Genomic DNA, 22,244 nt, shown 5'->3' on the forward strand with positions numbered 1-22,244 from the left:
ACAGTTATGTCAGCCTTCTCCACATCTTCACTCTCAGTAGCGCTCGTTCATGCTTCCGTTCTCCCAAGTGGAGCTGTGTTTACAAAACACAGGAACATAAATATTGGTGGGAGGAGGGGGGGTGGTTGAGGTGAAGGAAGCCAGATTTTAAAATAACAAAAAGTTTGTGAGGTAGTGCTGTGTATTAGCCTAAGGCAGCCAGAACCCTTAATCAGGCCCTGATGAATATCATGCAGTCTAAATGAAATGCTTTACTATTAAATATTCCTTCATTGTATTGTGCATCCAATGTCAGCTGAGCTGGGACCATATCCTGGATCAGATACCATATATGAAGGGTAAAAGCCCCTCTGTTCCCTAGAACCCACCGAGTGACTTATCTCCTTCTATAACGTGACCCTGGCAGGAGGCCGCCAGGAAGCACCAGTGAGATGACTGGCGTTAGTTACTTAAGGATAGAATTACCGCAGCTTCTGTGTGTTAGTGATCTGTCAGAGAGTCAGGAATTGTCTAAATGGTGAACGGAACATGTTAGGAGGAAAACATCTCACATCTAAACATCAAAGAGAAGAGCTACTGAGAACAGGGAACAATTGAGTACATGGAATAAGTTTGGAGAATGGGAAAGGGCTATTAGCCCCCAGACTGGTACCTGACGTGCTCCCTCCACTGGCGGTGCTGATGCTACTTGTACTGTCCTCCAGCCACGTACTGTATATAAGAGAGTCTCGTTTCTGAGGGGTTCCTGACGAGGAGACGCTTTCCTAGTAAATAAGAACATAACACCGCTAGATCTATGTCCGGAAGGGTCAAGATAGATATATATATATATATATATATATTCTCACCCATGACCCACAGAATCAACACATTCTCCAATAATGTGAGACTCATTTTGGTGGGTCCCCATAATCCTATCACTATAACACAATCAGTTCCTTTACCATCCCTGTGTCCTCCTCATCCAACAGTTCATTCTCTTCCACCACGCTTGCAAAGCTGCTGGCGCTAGACGATGACCGCGAGAAATCTCGTTGAGTTTCTGGTCTAGGACCGGATTCTATCCTGAAAGACAGGTTGTATTTACGGACGTCTAGCAGGAAGCATGGGAGACAGACTGTCCACACCAGGTTGATCACGTACCTGTTCTTGGTGGTGGGCATCTCGGGGGAGCTGTGATTAGAAGAATTCTCTGACTTTTGCTCCTGAGAGACATTACCGCTATCTGGGGTCTTCTGAGGGCCGGTCGGACTCTCTCTGTGAAACACGACATGATTACTCCTGCAGATCCCAAATCACAAGTCATAGAGACAAAGATCTACTACATTTTATGGGTCAAGTATTTTACAATGTTTACGCACAAAATACTTTAATGGGACAGAAATCAACTGTCTCCTCTAGTGGACATCATATCAGAATCAGAATAATGGAAATTGTTGTAGTGAATTAATTATCTAGCGGATTACAAAGTCCATGATGGGCTTCAGCAGGTCTGAGATAACCATGAATGAAGGAGATTCTGAGCTGGTGTAGATGTGGAATGTATGTTCACGGCAAGGAAAGCCCCTGAAAATGTGGTCTCTGAACCCCTATATCTCATAATAATAACCTTAAATGTTTCTGTAGTGCTAGGCTACACGAGACGCACACGTTGTTTGATTGGTTGAGAAGGTGCCAAGTACATGATGGTGAAAACATGAGATGGATTTATTAAATGGGCTGTAGAAAAGGAAATGTTGACTTGGACCTTCTTCTGAGGGAACCTCCCACCTGTTCTTTCTGCACAAAACACCCTTGTCTGGTTGCGTGTGGAATGAGGGGGGTCTCACCTCTTCTCCTGGACCTCCTGGATGTTCTCTATGCCAATCGCACTGCTCCTCCGTGAGCTAAAAGGACCGGACTTTTTCCTGGTTGGACTCTTTCCTGGGACAATCAGCGACTGGAAAATATTTGATGTTTTTTATATGACCTTATGTTTCAGTATGTTGACCGGACTTTCTTACGCTTATCCATCTACTAATCCCTGATCTACTGTCTAGATCAGAACGATAAACAAATGAAACATCTGAATGTTCCCACTACAAAATACATTATAAATGACTAAATCTTTCTAATCCGAGAGGAATGTATAAATGTATGCTCCAGCATTCATCTCTTAGTGGTTGGTATATGCTGTTATGGTGATTTTTGTGTATGGAGAATGGTACTTACTACACCGGAGAGACATTTACAGTGTCCATGGGTAGTGTAATAGGTTAAATCCCTAGAATGACTCAGCCATGCTGCCGGAGCACATTCCCAAGAAGATAGAGCCGCTCCAAGCACCAAGAGATCTCTTGTGTCACCAAGTGGGAGAAGGACCTTGTCACTCGGTGCTCGGATCACAGTGTGTATGGAGTAAAATCTGTACTTTATTATAACATTATAACAGTCAACCCCACACACAGACTTAACTGCCATCAACCCCAGGAATTATATCATGGTGTCAGTCATAAAATCATGTAACTATGAGTGACCATCTAAATTACAGACTATGGGTAGGGGGCTCCGTTTAGAGTGGGTCCGTTAATATAATGGTCAGAATATGCAAACTTGCATGTTGTGGAAACCAAATTAGGAACAATGTCATATGCACTGTACAGTCAAAATCACCAAAACAACTCTTAAAAATATATTACACAGAAAACCTGTCTGGATATTTCAGAAGCCATTTACCCTCCTGAGTGTATACCCCAGTGTTTATAAAATCCCCCACATTTATGCAGTTTGTAGTTTACCAGCAATGGGCAGTGAGTAGCTCTCTAAGCTGGTATAGAACCACAAGTCCCAGCATACTACGACTCTTAATTCACCAACAGGTGGAGATTAAGCCTAAGCCTGCTGTACACACTGTATGCCGTACACACACTACAAATACACTCTGGCATACCTCGCAGAATACAACACGCTACAGAGGTCATCTCCTGCAATGTGTAATTGTCCCATTATAAATCCCAATACAACCCTTTTCTGGTCCAGCAACCTCATCATGCAAAGCAGGAGAAAACATCCACCTCTTCTATGGTTCCTATGCCTATGGCACTTCCACGGCGTCCATGCCGACCGGGAGCTTTCCCTGGCACAAGCAATGACTAGCAAGCAGGAGGAAACGTAGCACAGAGACGGTGAGAAAGAGACATCACACGGGGGATTGAGCACAGAGACGGTGAGAAAGAGACATCACACGGGGGATTGAGCACAGAGATACAGAGGTAAAGTGCCAGAAATGTTAGGATGTTACATGGAGAAGAACAAGAGGGAATAATGTTTTGTTAAAGACAATACGTCAGGAAAACAGGACCAGATGAGGGGGCAAAAAGAAACGACAGGAGAGAGGCCAGGAGAAAAAAGAGAGAGAAAATACAAGTCATGCACAGAATGGTCTGTTTGCAGTTAGAAATGGTTAATAACAGCTCCAGAATTTTGATGGTGGAAACACTAGGACTCATTTCTGACTACCCTCAGAAGATCATATACTCCCTCGGCCCTACCAATCTATGACTACCCTCAGAAGATCATGTCCTCCCTCGGCCCTACCAATCTATGACTACCCTCAGAAGATCATGTCCTCCCTCGGCCCTACCAATCTATGAATGCTCCCAGAAGACCATGTTCCACTGATGCTTTACCAATCAGTGGCCGAACAGAAAATATGCCAACTGAGCCTCAATAACCTATGGCCGGCCTGTGATGACCATGTTCTCACTGTGGACCTACTATCGGTGACTTCCCCCAGATGACCATGTGCTTACTGGGGACCATGTCAGTTTATGCCAGGGATGACTAGGTCATCACCAGGGACACCACCAGTCTATACCAGGGATGACTATGCTGTCACCGGGGACCCCGTTGGCCTATGCCAATGATGACTGTTGTCACCAAAATTATTTTTCAAAATATCTTTGGTGCAGCAACTATACAATTTACACTATATTCTATTAATATGACTTTAAGATTAAAAAATGTAGTTTTAGTGCTTAAATAAATACTTCCTAAAAAGTAGATTTTTATGTTTCAACACTTTCTACTGTTTAATTGAGCACTGATTCATTTGGAAACAAAATACTTTAAAATGACTATATAACGGCTAATCTAAAAGTGAGTAAAATAAATCACACCCAACTTTTACGCATGATAAGAGGCTTAAGTATCGGATAAATGTACCAAAGGGAAGAAATTCTCCAGATAGGTCAGTCTGCCTAAACTCTCTGTAGTGTACTCTCTCAGTATCGGGGGTCATAGAGGCCGTGACTTATCTGCCTGTAGCCCCCTTATCCTTCATTCTATATAATTATATATAACAAGGAGCGCTCCTTGTTATATATATATATAATATATATAACTATATAAAGTTTTACTTGTGGATTTGCTCACAGACCTCTTGGATAGGGGCTGCAGGAGTAGTTGTAAGCCTTATAGAGCTATATATTTGCAGAAGGTTGATAATAATAATTGTGAAAATACTCGCAGCTATCTAGCGCCTGAACACAATACAAAAGGTTTACTGTATATTTAGTGTCTATTGAAGGTTCCCTTATCCTCCAGTCTGACTCTCTATCTACTCACAGTCCCCACCACCGTGGAATATCACAGAGAAGGAAGACACAGCTGTATAGTAGGAGTCCTCTTATATATATATATATATCGGGGTGCTCTTCACACTTACTATTCCCGGCAGCTTGGGGATATCGGGGTTGTGACCGAAGCTGCCGCTGTGGCTGGTAGACACGGTGTGCTGCTTCTTGCTGCTGAGTCCCATCGCGTCCATGGACTGGCTGCGGCTCCTGATGACCCGCTGCAAAGAGTGAGACCACTCCGTTATCAACAACGGAGAATACAACACCGGGTGACCCAGGACTGACAGTATACACAGCATTGTACATAGTATTTATATTCTATACACCATACTGTGTGCAGCCTATGTGATGGACATCTGTCCTGTAAATAAAGGTACTGGAAGTTGACTTCTGCCACCCTGAACAAAAGGCTCTGCCCCCGAACGTCGCACTTAGTTTCCTGTTCCAGTTGCCTACGATGAATTGATTAATTGATGAGTACGGTGTTGAACTGTATATTTTGCATCATTACGACGCGTTCCACTTTCTGGCCGGTGAGGCTCCTGGAAGTTCTAGGAGAACAGGCAGCTATCAATAACGCACGCCCTACTGTACATGATATGGATATTAGAAGTGATCCAGAAGGTTGCAGAAATCCAAGGCAATGTCTTTTGTATGTAAAATAATTTACAGCAGGGGGTGCGTTATTCTTTATAATACCCAACTCATCCTAATGAACACTGCGAAGTGATGACATCAGAACTCACGTCTATATAGGTATTATATATACATCTATTAGTGTCACATATGTATTATAATGCTATTATTACACCCTTATCCCCAATCCCAGTATCTAGTACTCTGGTGACTGGAGTGTTTATATACTGAATGCATCAGCCCTGGGGTATAATATCGCTTCCCTGTCCAATTTATGGCGTCAAGACACTCTAATAACAGTCCCCCTAACTAGACTGTAAGTTCTTAAGGCAGAGTTTCCTGAATGTAGTGTAATTTAACACTTGGGGGTAAATGTATCATACCCCGGTTTCTTCAACTCCCGCGAGTTCGGCGAGATGACAGCTAAAATTGAAAGCGGCGCTGCCTTGTAAAGGGTGACTTGCCTTTACAAGGCAGCGCCGCTTTAAATTTTAGCTGTCATCTCGCCGAACTCGCGGGAGTTGAAGAAACCGGGGTATGATACATTTACCCCTTGATGTCTGATCTTAATGTTGTCCTTCTCTAGAATGAAATAATCTGTATATGTCACACAAATAAAATATCACTAATCCTTAGAGATTATGATGCAGTACCGTCCTCCTGCCATTAGGTGTCACTATACACTGCTCTTATATAGAGATGAGCAAGTCTTCTCACCTACAGATAGACATCCAGGGGTCCTGCTCAGGAGACCCTGGTAAATGACCCCTGCCTAGGATATTTGTTAGAATTTTATACATCTTTCATTGTTCATAACATTACTTTGAAATTTAAATTTTCTTCTCCATCCAATTAACATCAGCTGCTGGTCTCTCCTCAAACCTCACACTCTGACCACAACTGAAATCAGAAAAGATAATCCCCAATATCCTGGTCCCTTATTAGTGCTCGTCAAGTCCTTTCTGATACCACTATTTGCTCTCGTGCTGTAGTCTTCACCTAAACTCCTTTCCTCCATCGATGACCATTCATGAGTATTAAAATATTCCCAGAAATCAATCTCTGAGCCCAGAGATAGGAATAATACATATACATCAACAGTCCTTCCCATAATATGATTTGTATCTCACCTTAAAAGATTCAAAGAAGCCCCCTCCCCCACCGCCTCCATTCTCCATCTTGTCATCGTCCCCGCACAGGCCCATCATGGACTGGCTGTTAATGTGAAGCTCCTCGTACAGGGTCTCCAGTAACGCTGCACGTGTGCGCTCCTGGGGAGGACGGTAATAGGGTCTTATTAAAAGAAACCGCCAGAGCAGCAAGTGTCCTTATTTTAAGAACAGTCGAAACTTATGGCTACAACACAAAGCCTAAGTCAGTCGCCCTCCTCTAGCCCGGGGCAGGAACAGTCGCCGTCCTCTAGCCCGGGGCAGGAACAGTCGCCGTCCTCTAGCCCGGGGCAGGAACAGTCGCCGTCCTCTAGCCCGGGGCAGGAACAGTCGCCGTCCTCTAGCCCGGGGCAGGAACAGTCGCCGTCCTCTAGCCCGGGGCAGGAACAGTCGCCGTCCTCTAGCCCGGGGCAGGAACAGTCGCCGTCCTCTAGCCGGGGGCAGGAACAGTCGCCGTCCTCTAGCCGGGGGCAGGAACAGTCGCCGTCCTCTAACCGGGGGCAGGAACAGTCGCCGTCCTCTAGCCCGGGGCAGGAACAGTCGCCGTCCTCTAGCCCGGGGCAGGAACAGTCGCCGTCCTCTAGCCCGGGGCAGGAACAGTCGCCGTCCTCTAGCCGGGGGCAGGAACAGTCGCCGTCCTCTAGCCGGGGGCAGGAACAGTCGCCGTCCTCTAGCCGGGGGCAGGAACAGTCGCCGTCCTCTAGCCGGGGGCAGGAACAGTCGCCGTCCTCTAGCCGGGGGCAGGAACAGTCGCCGTCCTCTAGCCGGGGGCAGGAACAGTCGCCGTCCTCTAACCGGGGGCAGGAACAGTCGCCGTCCTCTAACCGGGGGCAGGAACAGTCGCCGTCCTCTAACCGGGGGCAGGAACAGCCGCCCTCCTCTAGCCCGGGACAGGAACAGTCACCCTCCTCTAACCCAAGATTTGAAACCAGCTTCAGTGCGAGACAATCTCTTACTTCCAGTTTAGCAAATTTTTCGGCTTTATAGCAGGCGTACTCCGCATTGATCAGCTTAGTCAGCAGAAATTCATGAAACTCTGGTCCCTGAATAAATGAAAAGACAGAACATAGAAGCATCAGAGACATATGCAATCTGTGAATCTCCAGTTGCATGGAAACTACAAATTCCAGCATGTCCTGCCAGCAACCAGAGATCAGATATACCCCTGTAATATCTGACTGATATCTGATGATATACAGTAGGTTGAATTGAGGTGTTCAGGGTCAACTCAAGACTTATGAAAGGAATTGTCCTCTGTTATCAGGCATATTATACTCTCTGCAGATTGCTGATTGGGAATATATCCATGATAGACATCTCCTTCCTACCTTGCGGAAAGCTGCCGGTTCTGGAAGTGATGGACCAAAGAAAGGCACGTCATCCCGGGCTGTCACCGAGACCTGTGATGGTTACACAGCACTACGTCAGTAATAGAGGTGGTTACAGGACACCGTCTTGTCAACGCTCCTCACAATGTATTGGGTGTAGGATTACGCATTAGATACAATAGAGACGATGTCGCTATACAGACTTAATCACTATATTACACACGGACAGTAAATATGTATAAGATCTATAAACTGTGCTCATAGTGAGGACATTACACTTCTTCTGCTATACATTAACGGATATTAGAAGTCACCTATGAGTATCCAGACTACTAACAGTCTTTATATGGACATCAATCTTCTCAGTGAATTATTTAATATCCTTGTAATTGACACTGTAGGGGAGGGAGACACTGTCGAATAGATAATGACATTATATATTAATATATTATTTCATACATCAGGTTAGATAACATTTCCTTTCTTGGTATCACATTAAGGGTCAATTAGCCGCAATACATGTCGACCTGCGACTATTTAGTTATGTTCAAATGGGTCCTCCCTGTCCCCTGACGCACCCATAGTCGCCCAGCAACAGCCTGGCATACACTTCTCCTAAAACGCCGCTCATTGCAGCCTCCTTTATGTGACTGGTGCACAGGACCCCCCTAGTATAGGGCAACACGCAACCTCTGCTACTGCTGGGGGATTATATAAACACTTCTATATCAGTGGCTCTCTCCAGCATCTCATCCTGCAACATGGGATGTCGTGTTGGCATGATGCCGCAGTGTGAGGCGCTATCCTACATGTATTCTCATATCAGGAGATAACGCTGCAGTACACGCGCAGCGTATGTGACCGCTGTCCTCTGTGCGGCTTTATTGTCAGGGAATCTACCCTCTATAACACATCCCCCTATATAACATATATAGTGTTGTCAGTATGTAGTTTATATACCCCATATCCCATCCATGCACAGAGCATTATAATACTATCCAGGACATTGTGCAGCAGGAGAACGTGACTGCAGTCAGGGAACAGTCTCCATCAATATAAATTAGGTCAGACAAGGGAGAGACCTGCGACCGGCTCCCGTCACCACTGATCATCGTCAACCAGACATCCTACTGCATTTCCACATTGTGGAGGGATATCATCGAGATAATCTGAGTTTCCGGAATTACAGAGAATGTACTGACAACATGAGAGTTTTACTCGCTACATAATGACAATACAGTAGTGTACATTGTACACCGGGTTAATCTGGAGTCAGTACCTTGCATACCATATTAATCTAGATTTGAATACCTTTTATCCCAGTGTTAATCTGGAGTGAATGCCTTGCACACGGTGTTAATCTGGAGTGAATGCCTTGCACACGGTGTTAATCTGGAGTGAATGCCTTGCACACGGTGTTAATCTGGAGTGAATGCCTTGCGCACGGTGTTAATCCGGAGTGAATGCCTTGCGCACGGTGCTAATCTGGAGTGAATGCCCTGCGCACGGTGCTAATCTGGAGTGATTACCTTGTACACGGTGTTAATCTGGAGTGAATGCCTTGCACACGGTGTTAATCTGGAGTGATTACCTTGTACACAGTGTTTTCGGTGCAGGGTTCCTCCACTTGTACCACGATGTAGCTGTGCAGGAAGTTGGATGCAATCATGTCGGGGACAAAGGGGGTGTTATCGTCCTGGAAAACTATGGCTACAATGTCGTTACCGATGTGTCGTTTCCTCTGCAACTAAACAACAAGAAGCCGGGTGTCACCAACAGGCCCAAGTTACACGTGTCTATTTGGGACTTCTTTATCATTGTATGTTATTTATGCGTTTCATGATCTCCTCATGTACGGTGCTACGTAATATTCTGATGTAAATGATAATAATAACTTTTCTATGGAGATTTCGGAGGCGACACCGATCTTGATAAATAAACTTAATTGTGTCGTCCAACAACAGGAACAGTTTAATTTTTATTTAATGTGACCAATGTGGTTTTGAGTTTCTCTGCATTATTGATTTGAGGATTCAGTAATGAATGCTCCAGCGAGTGCTGAGTAAGGTGGGTACAGAGCTCACCGTCCCCCCCCCCCCCCCCCCAGGTTTTTCACCGATATACATACGACATGTTCCAGGCAGAGACTGCCGTCTCTCCGACTACCTGCTGAGCGTCGCCCTCCGTGTAGGGCAGCTTGGTGGAGATGTGGAACATGATTTCTTTGCCACGAAAGTTGCAGTAGATGGATTCTGTCCCAGTCTGTCCATGGGCCACATCCAAACCTCCCCGGAAACTGTAATATCAGACAGTGTAATCTGTGTGTCATTATGGTAAACCATTGAAATACCGATCTGTAGGGACACATGTAACGAATGACCTTCCACCAAAAATGCAGACTTACCCCTTAAAGTCTTGCAGGAGGACTCTCTCACCCAACAGGTCCAAGAATTCCACAAAGGCTGGACTCTCATCTATAGTACTAAACAATTCCTCTTCTGTGGTCTAAAAGTAAAGGAAAGGGTATATCAACAGAGGTCACAAGTCAAAGGGACCCCTAAACCAACATCCGTCACTAGTCATAGACCCCTAAACCAACATCTGTCCCTAGACACGTGGACCCCTAAACCAACATCCCTCGCTAGACACATGGACCCCTAAACCAACACCTGTCCCTAGACACGTGGACCCCTAAAGCAACACCTGTCCCTAGACACGTGGACCCCTAAAGCAACACCTGTCCCTAGACACGTGGACCCCTAAAGCAACACCTGTCCCTAGACACGTGGACCCCTAAACCAACACCTGTCCCTAGACACGTGGACCCCTAAACCAACACCTGTCCCTAGACACGTGGACCCCTAAACCAACATCCCTCGCTAGACACGTGGACCCCTAAACCAACATCCCTCGCTAGACACGTGGACCCCTAAACCAACATCCCTCGCTAGACACGTGGACCCCTAAACCAACATCCCTCGCTAGACACGTGGACCCCTAAACCAACATCCCTCGCTAGACACGTGGACCCCTAAACCAACATCCCTCGCTAGACACGTGGACCCCTAAACCAACATCCCTCGCTAGACACGTGGACCCCTAAACCAACATCCCTCGCTAGACACGTGGACCCCTAAACCAACATCCCTCGCTAGACACGTGGACCCCTAAACCAACATCCCTCGCTAGACACGTGGACCCCTAAACCAACACCCGTCCCTAGACACGTGGACCCCTAAACCAACACCCGTCCCTAGACACGTGGACCCCTAAACCAACACCCGTCCCTAGACACGTGGACCCCTAAACCAACACCCGTCCCTAGACACGTGGACCCCTAAACCAACACCCGTCCCTAGACACGTGGACCCCTAAACCAACACCCGTCCCTAGACACGTGGACCCCTAAACCAACACCCGTCCCTAGACACGTGGACCCCTAAACCAACACCCGTCCCTAGACACGTGGACCCCTAAACCAACATCCCTCCCTAGACACGTGGACCCCTAAACCAACATCCCTCGCTAGACACGTGGACCCCTAAACCAACATCCCTCGCTAGACACGTGGACCCATACGCCAACACCTGTCCCTAGACAGATCCCATTTGCACATACGTCTCCTGAGACACCAACAATCTGACCTGTTTTGTTTTCTGGTAGATTACACCAAATTTAAAGTTATTGCTGATGACGTGTTCATCAAATGTGACGATGAGACGTGACGCCTGTCAGTAAAAATGAAAGGGGGGTAAAGAAAGATTAATAATGAACACAAGTTATTATATGATATTACACTGCATCACCAAGACCATCGTTACTACGCTTCTCATCCGTTAATCACTAGTTTTATACATGATAATGACAGATTGTGTGACCTGTAATAAGTGAATCGTCCCTGACGGCAGCAGGGATAAGATATTAGCAGGAGATTGTATTCTGGGGAGAGGCAGAGTATTGTGTCATACAATGTATCAGATTCCGTGTTACAGTCTATGTAACGGGATTGAGTTTCCATTGACTCACCTTTGGGTAGAGGACGGGATGAAATCGATCCACGTTCACATCTTCACAAACCAGCTGAAAAACATAGATCAGCATGAAACGGCTTTGTCTGTTTTCCTGCATCAAAATGTTGTGTTTCTAAAACTAGCAGAAGACAAGTTTATCACTAGTTGCCCTACCCCCCCCCCCTTGCTCTGTCCTCTCTGCTACTAAATGCATTATCCAAGCTGCAGGTTGCTTTATATGTTATATAACACCGCTATTTTCCATATGTGCATTAGAATTAATGTCAGTAAGGTCATTGAAAGGCATTGCGTTCATCAAGCCATGACTGGTAACAGAGAACAGTGGCTCCCGGTGAGGCAATGACTGAGTATTTTCATGAATTTGATATTTAGGCCTTCACAGTCTCGAACTGATGAACTCTGATTGGTGTTATTACATTTGTCTAGGGAAATGTGAAGGAAAAACTACTTCACAGAAAGGGTAGTGTGTAAGTGGAATATCCTCCCATCAGAGGTGGTAGACACTAATACAATTTAAACATGCTTGGGATAGACATAAGAATATCCTTACAAAGAACTAAGGATCAAACAGGGTTTGAGGTTACCATAGGTTAAAAAACGGGCAGACTAGATGGGCCAAGCGGTTCTTATCTGCCATCAAATTCTATGTTTCTATGTATTGTAATTTGTGATATCAATAAATCTATTAATAGTGATTATCCAAGCCCACGTTCTGGGTATTTCTACTCTTGGCAGTTCATAATATTTTACCCTCTGTATTTCCCTTAGGATATTTTTATTCTCAACATGAGGTAAGATTGGTCCGCTATGTAATAAGGTTACATACGTGTCATAGCCTGAGGAGACCCTGCATGTGAACTTTATAATGTATGGATAAAGGACACAGTGAGAATATTATACGTTATGTTATCTCTGGGTGATGCTCAGTTATGTACAGACGTTAATGGGTTAACACAGAACAGGGATATTTGCACTTTGTTTAATTGTTTAATCAGTTCCCTTACTGTATTGTACCTTGTATGTTCAGTGTTGTGTGTACATGGAATGTGATTGTCTATTGTGCACAGTGCTGGATTAGAGACCATTGTGTAATACTAATTGTTCTAGAGGGTGTGTCTCTTTATACTACTCTCTGATTGGCTATCTGTGTCCCCGTTCCTCTGTTGGGATTGGGCAGTTTTCCCACATGACCAGAGGGGTGGTAGTCCTCAGGTTATATAAAGGAGACGGCTGAGGGTAGTGGGGGTAGTTGGGAGGGAGACTGGAGATATGCCACCGATACCTGCTTCTGTGATATATATGAATGTTATAACGCAGCACATGGACCCGTACACCAACACCCATCACTGGACAAATCACAACGCAGCACATGGACCCATACACCAACACCCGTCACTGAACACATCACAACGCAGCACATGGACCCATACACCAACACCCGTCACTGGACACATCACAACGCAGCACATGGACCCATACACCAACACCCGTCACTGGACACATCACAACGCAGCACATGGACCCATACACCAACACCCGTCACTGGACACATCACAACGCAGCACATGGACCCATACACCAACACCCGTCACTGGACACATCACAACGCAGCACATGGACCCATACACCAACACCCGTCACTGGACACATCACAACGCAGCACATGGACCCATACACCAACACCCGTCACTGGACGCATCACAACGCAGCACATGGACCCATACACCAACACCCGTCACTGGACACATCACAACGCAGCACATGGACCCATACACCAACACCCGTCACTAGACGCATCACAACGCAGCACATGGACCCATACACCAACACCCGTCACTGGACACATCACAACGCAGCACATGGACCCATACACCAACACCCGTCACTGGACACATCACAACGCAGCACATGGACCCATACACCAACACCCGTCACTGGACACATCACAACGCAGCACATGGACCCATCCACCAACACCCGTCACTGGACACATCACAACGCAGCACATGGACCCATACACCAACACCCGTCACTGGACAAATCACAACGCAGCACATGGACCCATACACCAACACCCGTCACTGGACACATCACAACGCAGCACATGGACCCATACACCAACACCCGTCACTGGACACATCACAACGCAGCACATGTACCCATACACCAACACCCGTCACTGGACACATCACAACGCAGCACATGGACCCATACACCAACACCCGTCACTGAACACATCACAACGCAGCACATGGACCCATACACCAACACCCGTCACTAGACGCATCACAACGCAGCACATGGACCCATACACCAACACCCGTCACTGGACACATCACAACGCAGCACATGGACCCATACACCAACACCCGTCACTGGACGCATCACAACGCAGCACATGGACCCATACACCAACACCCGTCACTAGACGCATCACAACGCAGCACATGGACCCATACACCAACACCCGTCACTGGACACATCACAACGCAGCACATGGACCCATACACCAACACCCGTCACTGAACACATCACAACGCAGCACATGGACCCATACACCAACACCCGTCACTAGACGCATCACAACGCAGCACATGGACCCATACACCAACACCCGTCACTGGACACATCACAACGCAGCACATGGACCCATACACCAACACCCGTCACTGGACGCATCACAACGCAGCACATGGACCCATACACCAACACCCGTCACTAGACGCATCACAACGCAGCACATGGACCCATACACCAACACCCGTCACTGGACACATCACAACGCAGCACATGTACCCATACACCAACACCCGTCACTGGACACATCACAACGCAGCACATGGACCCATACACCAACACCCGTCACTGGACACATCACAACGCAGCACATGGACCCATACACCAACACCCATCACTGGACACATCACAACGCAGCACATGGACCCATACACCAACACCCGTCACTGGACACATCACAACGCAGCACATGGACCCGTACGCCAACACCCGTCACTGGACACATCACAACGCAGCACATGTACCCATACACCAACACCCGTCACTGGACACATCACAACGCAGCACATGGACCCTTACACCAACACCCGTCACTAGACGCATCACAACGCAGCACATGGACCCTTACACCAACACCCGTCACTGGACACATCACAACGCAGCACATGGACCCATACACCAACACCCGTCACTAGACGCATCACAACGCAGCACATGGACCCATACACCAACACCCATCACTGGACACATCACAACGCAGCACATGGACCCATACACCAACACCCGTCACTAGACGCATCACAACGCAGCACATGGACCCATACACCAACACCCGTCACTGGACACATCACAACGCAGCACATGGACCCATACACCAACACCCGTCACTGGACACATCACAACGCAGCACATGTACCCATACACCAACACCCGTCACTGGACACATCACAACGCAGCACATGGACCCATACACCAACACCCGTCACTGGACACATCACAACGCAGCACATGGACCCATACACCAACACCCGTCACTGGACACATCACAACGCAGCACATGGACCCATACACCAACACCCGTCACTGGACACATCACAACGCAGCACATGGACCCGTACGCCAACACCCGTCACTAGACGCATCACAACGCAGCACATGTACCCATACACCAACACCCATCACTGGACACATCACAACGCAGCACATGGACCCATACACCAACACCCGTCACTGGACACATCACAACGCAGCACATGGACCCTTACACCAACACCCGTCACTGGACACATCACAACGCAGCACATGGACCCATACACCAACACCCGTCACTGGACACATCACAACGCAGCACATGGACCCATACACCAACACCCGTCACTGGACACATCACAACGCAGCACATGGACCCATACACCAACACCCGTCACTGGACACATCACAACGCAGCACATGGACCCATACACCAACACCCGTCACTGGACACATCACAACGCAGCACATGGACCCATACACCAACACCCGTCACTGGACACATCACAACGCAGCACATGGACCCATACACCAACACCCGTCACTGGACACATCACAACGCAGCACATGGACCCATACACCAACACCCGTCACTGAACACATCACAACGCAGCACATGGACCCATACACCAACATTTTTACATTACAGGTCATGCTAGATACATTCTGCCCGACAGTGTATCTAACAAGGAGAACAAAAGACAGGTAATACAGGCTATAATGATAAGTAATAGAAGAAACCATTGTGTCATGTCAGATGGATTTTACACCGTTAATGTCATTTGTATTTCTCACATGTCCCCTTTAGCGGTCTCTCCCCCGCCTGCACTCCTGAAATAAAACCATTAAAACGCTAATAAAAACTGTCAGGAATCAGGAAAATGCTCCTCTCACTTTTGCCATTTGCACAACGTTTGGGAACTCGGTGAGACAGGATATCGGGATGACGTCGTGGTACGTTTGGCATTTTGTCCTGAAACAAGATAACAGACGATCAGGGGTCTCACTCCATGTATATTGTGCTAACACATAAAGATTAGTAAATCATCCACTGGGGCAGTGGTTTCTAATGCAGTTCTTGCGACATATCCATATAAATCCGCATCACATTTAAGTGAATAGATGAAATATCAGACTATTTATATACATTTACATCTGGCAGTTCCTGAATACTAACTATGACCATGCTGATATCTTATAGCACCATAGTTACAGTAAGTGAATATACAGCGCTCCGTTATATGACCGCCAGCTGTCCCTAATGCTGCTATACATTGTATTCTGGGGCTTATCATCATGAAGAATCACACACTGCTTCAGCGTCTCAGTATTGTCTATAATATATGTCCCATCACTTCCTCCACAAAATGCACTTTTACTGATACAATCATTGTGTTATTTCTGCTGATCGGCCCAATTGTGGCAATAGGAACAGTTCCTTTACTGCATAAACTCTGATAAAAACTCTCAAATCATTCTCATGACCCAGAACAATTATATAAAAATGTGCAAAACACAACCGTGGTGAGCTGGTACATTATAAAGGTACAGAGTGGTGGCACAGTGGTTAGCATTAGATATAGAGTGGCACAGTGGTTAGCATTAGATATAGAGTGGCACAGTGGTTAGCATTAGATATAGGGTGGCACAGTGGTTAGCATTATATTTCCTCCCACTTACTGGTAGATTAATTGGCTGCTGACACCATTAAGCCTAGTGTGTCTGTCTGGTAGTGACTATAGATTGTAAACTGTGGAAGGGACTGATGTAAATGATTAAAAATTATTCTCTGTACATCGCTACATAATATGTAGGCGATATATAAATGGTAATACATAAATTCACCTCTGAATCACAGAGACGCTGGGAATGTTTATATATAAGAAGTAAATAGATTGTACGCTTGTGAACAGGACCTTCTTACCTCTGTCTGTATGTATTACCCAGTATTGTTTTATTATCATCATCACCATTTATTTATATAGCGCTACTAATTCCGCAGCGCTGTACAGAGAACTCGCTCACATCAGTCCCTGCCCCATTGGAGCTTACAGTCTAAACACACACACACACGTCAATTTGCTAGCAGCTAATTAACCTACCAGTATATACAGAATTAGTGGTGAGTTGGTGGCATGACGACCTTCAGTATACAACACCTCATAGATATCTTGCTGATATGGGGGGAGGAATGTTTTTTTTTTTTTTTTTTGGTGTAGGAGGAAACCGGAGCACCCGGAGGACACCCATGCAAACATGGGGAGAACATACAAACTCCACACAGATAAGGCCATGGTGGGGAATTGAACTCATGACCTCAGTGCTATAAGGTAGAAGTGCTAACCACTGAGCCACCGTGCTGCCCTGTTTAATTACTGTTTGTTCCCAATTGTAAAGCACTACGAAATCTGCTGGCGCTATACAAATAAATGATGATGATAATCTAACATGTTAGTTGTGTTCTCCTGTATAGGTCAGCTGACATTCCTTCTGTGGTCTGTCCTCTAATATATAATAACTGATATATAATAGCATTTACTGTGACATCAGGAATAATAAGGGACCCTCTAATCCCTGTAATAAGAGACTGTGTGTGATCCCCCCGGGGCTATACATACCACGGTCAGTCACCCCTCCGGTCAGGACACCTAAAGCTCTGACATGAACGACGTATGGTATGTAATACGTACCGGAGCAGCAGGCGGAGGTGCTCCTGGTCTCCGATGACATCATACTTCAAGGAAAAGACCAGATGTCCCAGCGCAGCATCCACTGAGTAATAGTTAAAATGTTCCTAGGACACAACAACAGCATAATTTATTGTCAGACTAGTAACAAGCGTCTCCCTATATACTAGGGTCATTGTGCGGTAACTAGCGTCACCCTAAATATGGGGTCAGTGTGTGGTAACCAGCGTCCCCCTGTATACCGGGGTCAGTGTGCGGTAGCCAGCGTCCCCCTGAATACCGGGGTCAGTGGGCGGTAGCCAGCATCCCCCTGAATACCGGGGTCAGTGGGCGGTAGCCAGCGTCCCCCTGAATACCGGGGTCAGTGGGCGGTAGCCAGCGTCCCCCTGTATACCGGGGGCAGTGGGCGGTAGCCAGCGTCCCCCTGTATACCGGGGTCAGTGGGCGGTAGCCAGCGTCCCCCTGTATACCGGGGGCAGTGTGCGGTAGCCAGCGTCCCCCTGTATACCGGGGGCAGTGTGCGGTAGCCAGCGTCCCCCTGCATACCTGGGGCAGTGTGCGGTAGCCAGCGTCCCCCTGCATACCGGGGGCAGTGTGCGGTAGCCAGCGTCCCCCTGAATACCGGGGGCAGTGGGCGGTAGCCAGCGTCTCCCTGCATACCGGGGTCAGTGTGCGGTAGCCAGCGTCCCCCTGTATACCGGGGGCAGTGGGCGGTAGCCAGCGTCTCCCTGCATACCGGGGTCAGTGTGCGGTAGCCAGCGTTCCCCTGTATATCGGGGTCAGTGTGCGGTAGCCAGCGTCTCCCTGTATACCGGGGTCAGTGTGCGGTAGCCAGCGTCTCCCTGTATACCGGGGTCAGTGGGTGGTAGCCAGCATCTCCCTGCATACCGGGGTCAGTGTGTCCATGTGCTCTGGTATAATCTGTGTCCGGCGCTTTTGGGGATCCTGGTGTGAATTTACCTTTCCCAGGAAGTGTTTGCGGTAGAGCCGCGCCGTGTGGTTACTCTCCAGCTTCACCTTGCCACTCGGAGACTGGACATTCTCAGGGTCAGACAACAGAGAAAGGTCATGGTTGGTACCCTCAATCCAGTAGCCCCCAAACTGCGGTAAGAGGATGAGAGGATACGGTCCGTCTCGTCCCAGGACCTGTGGGACATAGAGAAGACACCAGATACCAGAACACGGGAGAAACCTGCTCATATATATGGGGGGGGGGGCTGTCAGTCTCACACAGTTATATCTGGGGGTCCAGCCCACCTCTATATACATATAATCTGATACAATTTATATATTTCTGATTTACTACAACATTCAGCTCTGTGTCCTGTACGTTACCCCCAGGAGTAATGTCTGTCTATTATATTCACTTCTATAGGGTTACAAAGGGGGGCACAAGCCACAAATACCTTCACTAGCCTTAAATAACAGAACATTCCTTGTGTCTGGTAAAGACATTGGATCATAAAGAAATAACTGGAACCTTCTGATAATCAGTAGAGGACGAGTCCCATATGCGATACCTTGGAGTGTAAGCTCCTGTGGACAGGACCATCTTTACTTTGTGTTTCATGTCATTGTATATATTTGTATGATTGAGAGCATTAAACAACGTTTTAATATTATGTGTTATTTACACAGCATGGCATAAGTTAGTGCATTATAAATACTTTATTGTGGCTAACTGAAGATATTTAAGCTGTTATGTATAATATAACTGGTGCCATGGGCTCTGTCTATAGACAGTGTGTGTACGGTAAGTGCCCCCGATCAGTAGAAGTATAGCTGTCATTGCTATGTGTGAGAGTAGTGACATCACTTCTTACCTCGTGGACGCTGGGGTACGGGATATAATCCTCTTCCGTCTAGAGTGGGAAATAACACATTTATATTACTAGAACATTGTTACATTAACATCCTCTGCTATGTGCGTCACATTAAGGGACTAGAAATGTCCAAGCTGATATTAAACCTGGTTCCTCTCTGCGTAGCACAAAGTAATACTGGTCGGATACCTTTATTATGTGTAAATCTGACCTATTCACATCTTACTACTAATCCTCACATTACCTTCTGTACTATCAGGAGATCTCTCTGAGCAGACGGGTTGCTGTAATAGTGCAAACTGGTGCAGAAATAAGGTGGGCTGTGAGATATAGCAGTGAGCCCAAGTTACTGACCTGTGAGGGAAGATCTTCCTTCAAGGTGATTGTAAGGTCTTCAGTGGAAATATAAAAAGATGAGATGGACCAAACGTATTTATTTACTAAACCTTCGTTTTAACCCTACTCTACCAAAATCACCACAACTCCAAAATCCAACCTATCCCCAATATTACGAAACCCTGGAATTATCCGCACACTAGGAGCGGCAGCACAGCGGTAGGAGGGGCGGCACAATAATAACACTACCACAAAGTAAAACAGGGAGTTAGTTACTGTACCCCTCATATTTCTGAAATAAGTGGTTGCTACTAATATAAGCTCTGCGCCCAGACACCACCAGGAATCCGGGGGGCTCAGTAGTCACCGACCAGGAATATATATCGGACTATAAACGTTTATTTATGAGACTGAATGATTACTCCTAGATAATAAAGATGGATTTACCTTCAGAGGGGGAGGGAGCGAGTATCTCTGTTCGTCCATTCTGCAGCCCTGAAACACAAAACGCACACAATACAGTGCAAACGGCACTGGGCAGCCATGCTGGGTGTGAGGAACATAGGCGCTGACAGACGTATCTGTTACTGATTATGATTTAAACATGGTACAGAGGCGGAACTAGCGAGCAGTGGCCCCGGTGCAGCTGGCCCCACTATCGCCATGGGCCCCGGTGCAGCTGGCCCCACTATCGCCATGGGCCCCGGTGCAGCTGGCCCCACTATCGCCATGGGCCCCGGTGCAGCTGGCCCCACTATCGCCATGGGCCCCGGTGCAGCTGGCCCCACTATCGCCATGGACCCCGGTGCACAGCTCCTTTTAGTTCCGACACTGCTACCAACTATTATACATGAAATATTAATATAATTAATGAACGTTACATGCTGATGGTTTCAAGGTACCTTTTGCAGCTAAATGCACCTCAGATGCCAAAGTCTTATTTCACTAGTTGGGTAACTATGTAATTGATGGTATTAATACTAACACTTATCCTGCGCTATCTGCACATTGTTATATATATATTCTGCAGTATCCGCACTCACTAATGTGTTAGAGCTGATGGAAAGTCTAAATGGAAGACAGAACGGTCTATAAATTCATACGTCAGATATAAGTTATAACTGGCGGCTGGACGGAGACCTATTAAATCCTTTGTTAATAACATATATCAGACAATGTCTCTGAATGTAAAGCAATGGGAATCAGCTACTACAATAAGGACATTTTACTGATAGGTTTCATATAAGAGCTTCTACCTGTTTACTCTTTAAACATTATATGTTTACCATTTAGATAATCCCAGAAATTGTCTTTATAAAGACACGCACACAAATGTGCTGTTACATCTACCTGGAAGGGGTCTAACACATTGGTGCTTTGAGTCTTTTTTAAATAGTTTGTTCCAAATTTGGTACAAAAATACAATTAACAATGGTGTTTTCTTGCTGATGTCACTTTGTGCTTTGCAGCTCACAGATTAGTGTTGTTAGTATAAACTGTGTCCCAGGAACACTTACCTGCATCTTCTCAATCATCTCAAACAAGTCCGAGTTCTACAGGAGGAGACAAAGAAACGAGCGAGTTAGTGATTTCATTTACACACCCAGCACATGTAGCAGATCAGGGTCAGTTTCACTCTGTAAAGGAACTTTCCAAATGTCTCTTCAACCTCCCTAAAGCTACAGCGGCCTCGTGTCACATTGCAGCATCTGTATGTTCTTTATGCGATTAACTTAAATAAAATTAATTATTTTTTTCACTGCCTGATCCATCTATCATAATCTCACAGTCTTCCCAAAACGTAACCTGTAAACCTATCATTAATAATTCAACTGAATATATAGGCTGGAGAGATAAGAAGCAAGCTGTAGCTTAATAGTACTTTGTAGCAGCACAGTGCAAGTGTTCATTACAGTGTCTGAGCCAATATTCAGCAACATGCAACCTATCCGCTCACTAGGAACCAGTGACATCACTGAGAGTTCAGCCTATCCAGTCACTAGGAGCCAGTGACATCACTGAGAGCGCAGCCTATCCAGTCACTAGGAACCAGTGACATCACTGAGTGCAGC

The 22,244-nt window shown here is 46.5% G+C and overlaps 1 protein-coding gene across 15 annotated transcripts in view; it reads right to left on the minus strand.

The window, feature by feature from the left end:
• The window catches only part of RAP1GAP (RAP1 GTPase activating protein), a 122,949-nt gene that overhangs the window by 12,669 nt on the left and 88,036 nt on the right, over nt 1–22,244 (minus strand). For 14 of the 15 annotated variants that reach the window (XM_075191377.1, XM_075191376.1, XM_075191375.1 and 11 more), the window contains 20 exons: nt 21,690–21,725; nt 20,620–20,667; nt 19,837–19,875; nt 18,974–19,159; nt 18,017–18,120; nt 16,221–16,299; nt 11,776–11,829; nt 11,394–11,477; nt 10,154–10,254; nt 9,916–10,045; nt 9,341–9,496; nt 7,750–7,821; nt 7,378–7,464; nt 6,383–6,523; nt 4,706–4,834; nt 3,054–3,131; nt 1,830–1,939; nt 1,144–1,257; nt 945–1,065; nt 653–764 (listed from right to left, as the gene is read on the minus strand). In XM_075191377.1, the coding sequence (XP_075047478.1) occupies nt 653–764; nt 945–1,065; nt 1,144–1,257; nt 1,830–1,939; nt 3,054–3,131; nt 4,706–4,834; nt 6,383–6,523; nt 7,378–7,464; nt 7,750–7,821; nt 9,341–9,496; nt 9,916–10,045; nt 10,154–10,254; nt 11,394–11,477; nt 11,776–11,829; nt 16,221–16,299; nt 18,017–18,120; nt 18,974–19,159; nt 19,837–19,875; nt 20,620–20,667; nt 21,690–21,707 (1,963 nt within the window). In that variant the 5' untranslated portion in view covers nt 21,708–21,725. The remainder of the gene's footprint in view (nt 1–652; nt 765–944; nt 1,066–1,143; nt 1,258–1,829; nt 1,940–3,053; nt 3,132–4,705; nt 4,835–6,382; nt 6,524–7,377; nt 7,465–7,749; nt 7,822–9,340; nt 9,497–9,915; nt 10,046–10,153; nt 10,255–11,393; nt 11,478–11,775; nt 11,830–16,220; nt 16,300–18,016; nt 18,121–18,973; nt 19,160–19,836; nt 19,876–20,619; nt 20,668–21,689; nt 21,726–22,244) is intronic. The other variant, XM_075191366.1, reaches the window with a different exon arrangement.

The sequence above is a fragment of the Mixophyes fleayi genome, chromosome 11 (assembly GCF_038048845.1).
Source record: "Mixophyes fleayi isolate aMixFle1 chromosome 11, aMixFle1.hap1, whole genome shotgun sequence".
NCBI lineage: Eukaryota > Metazoa > Chordata > Amphibia > Anura > Limnodynastidae > Mixophyes > Mixophyes fleayi.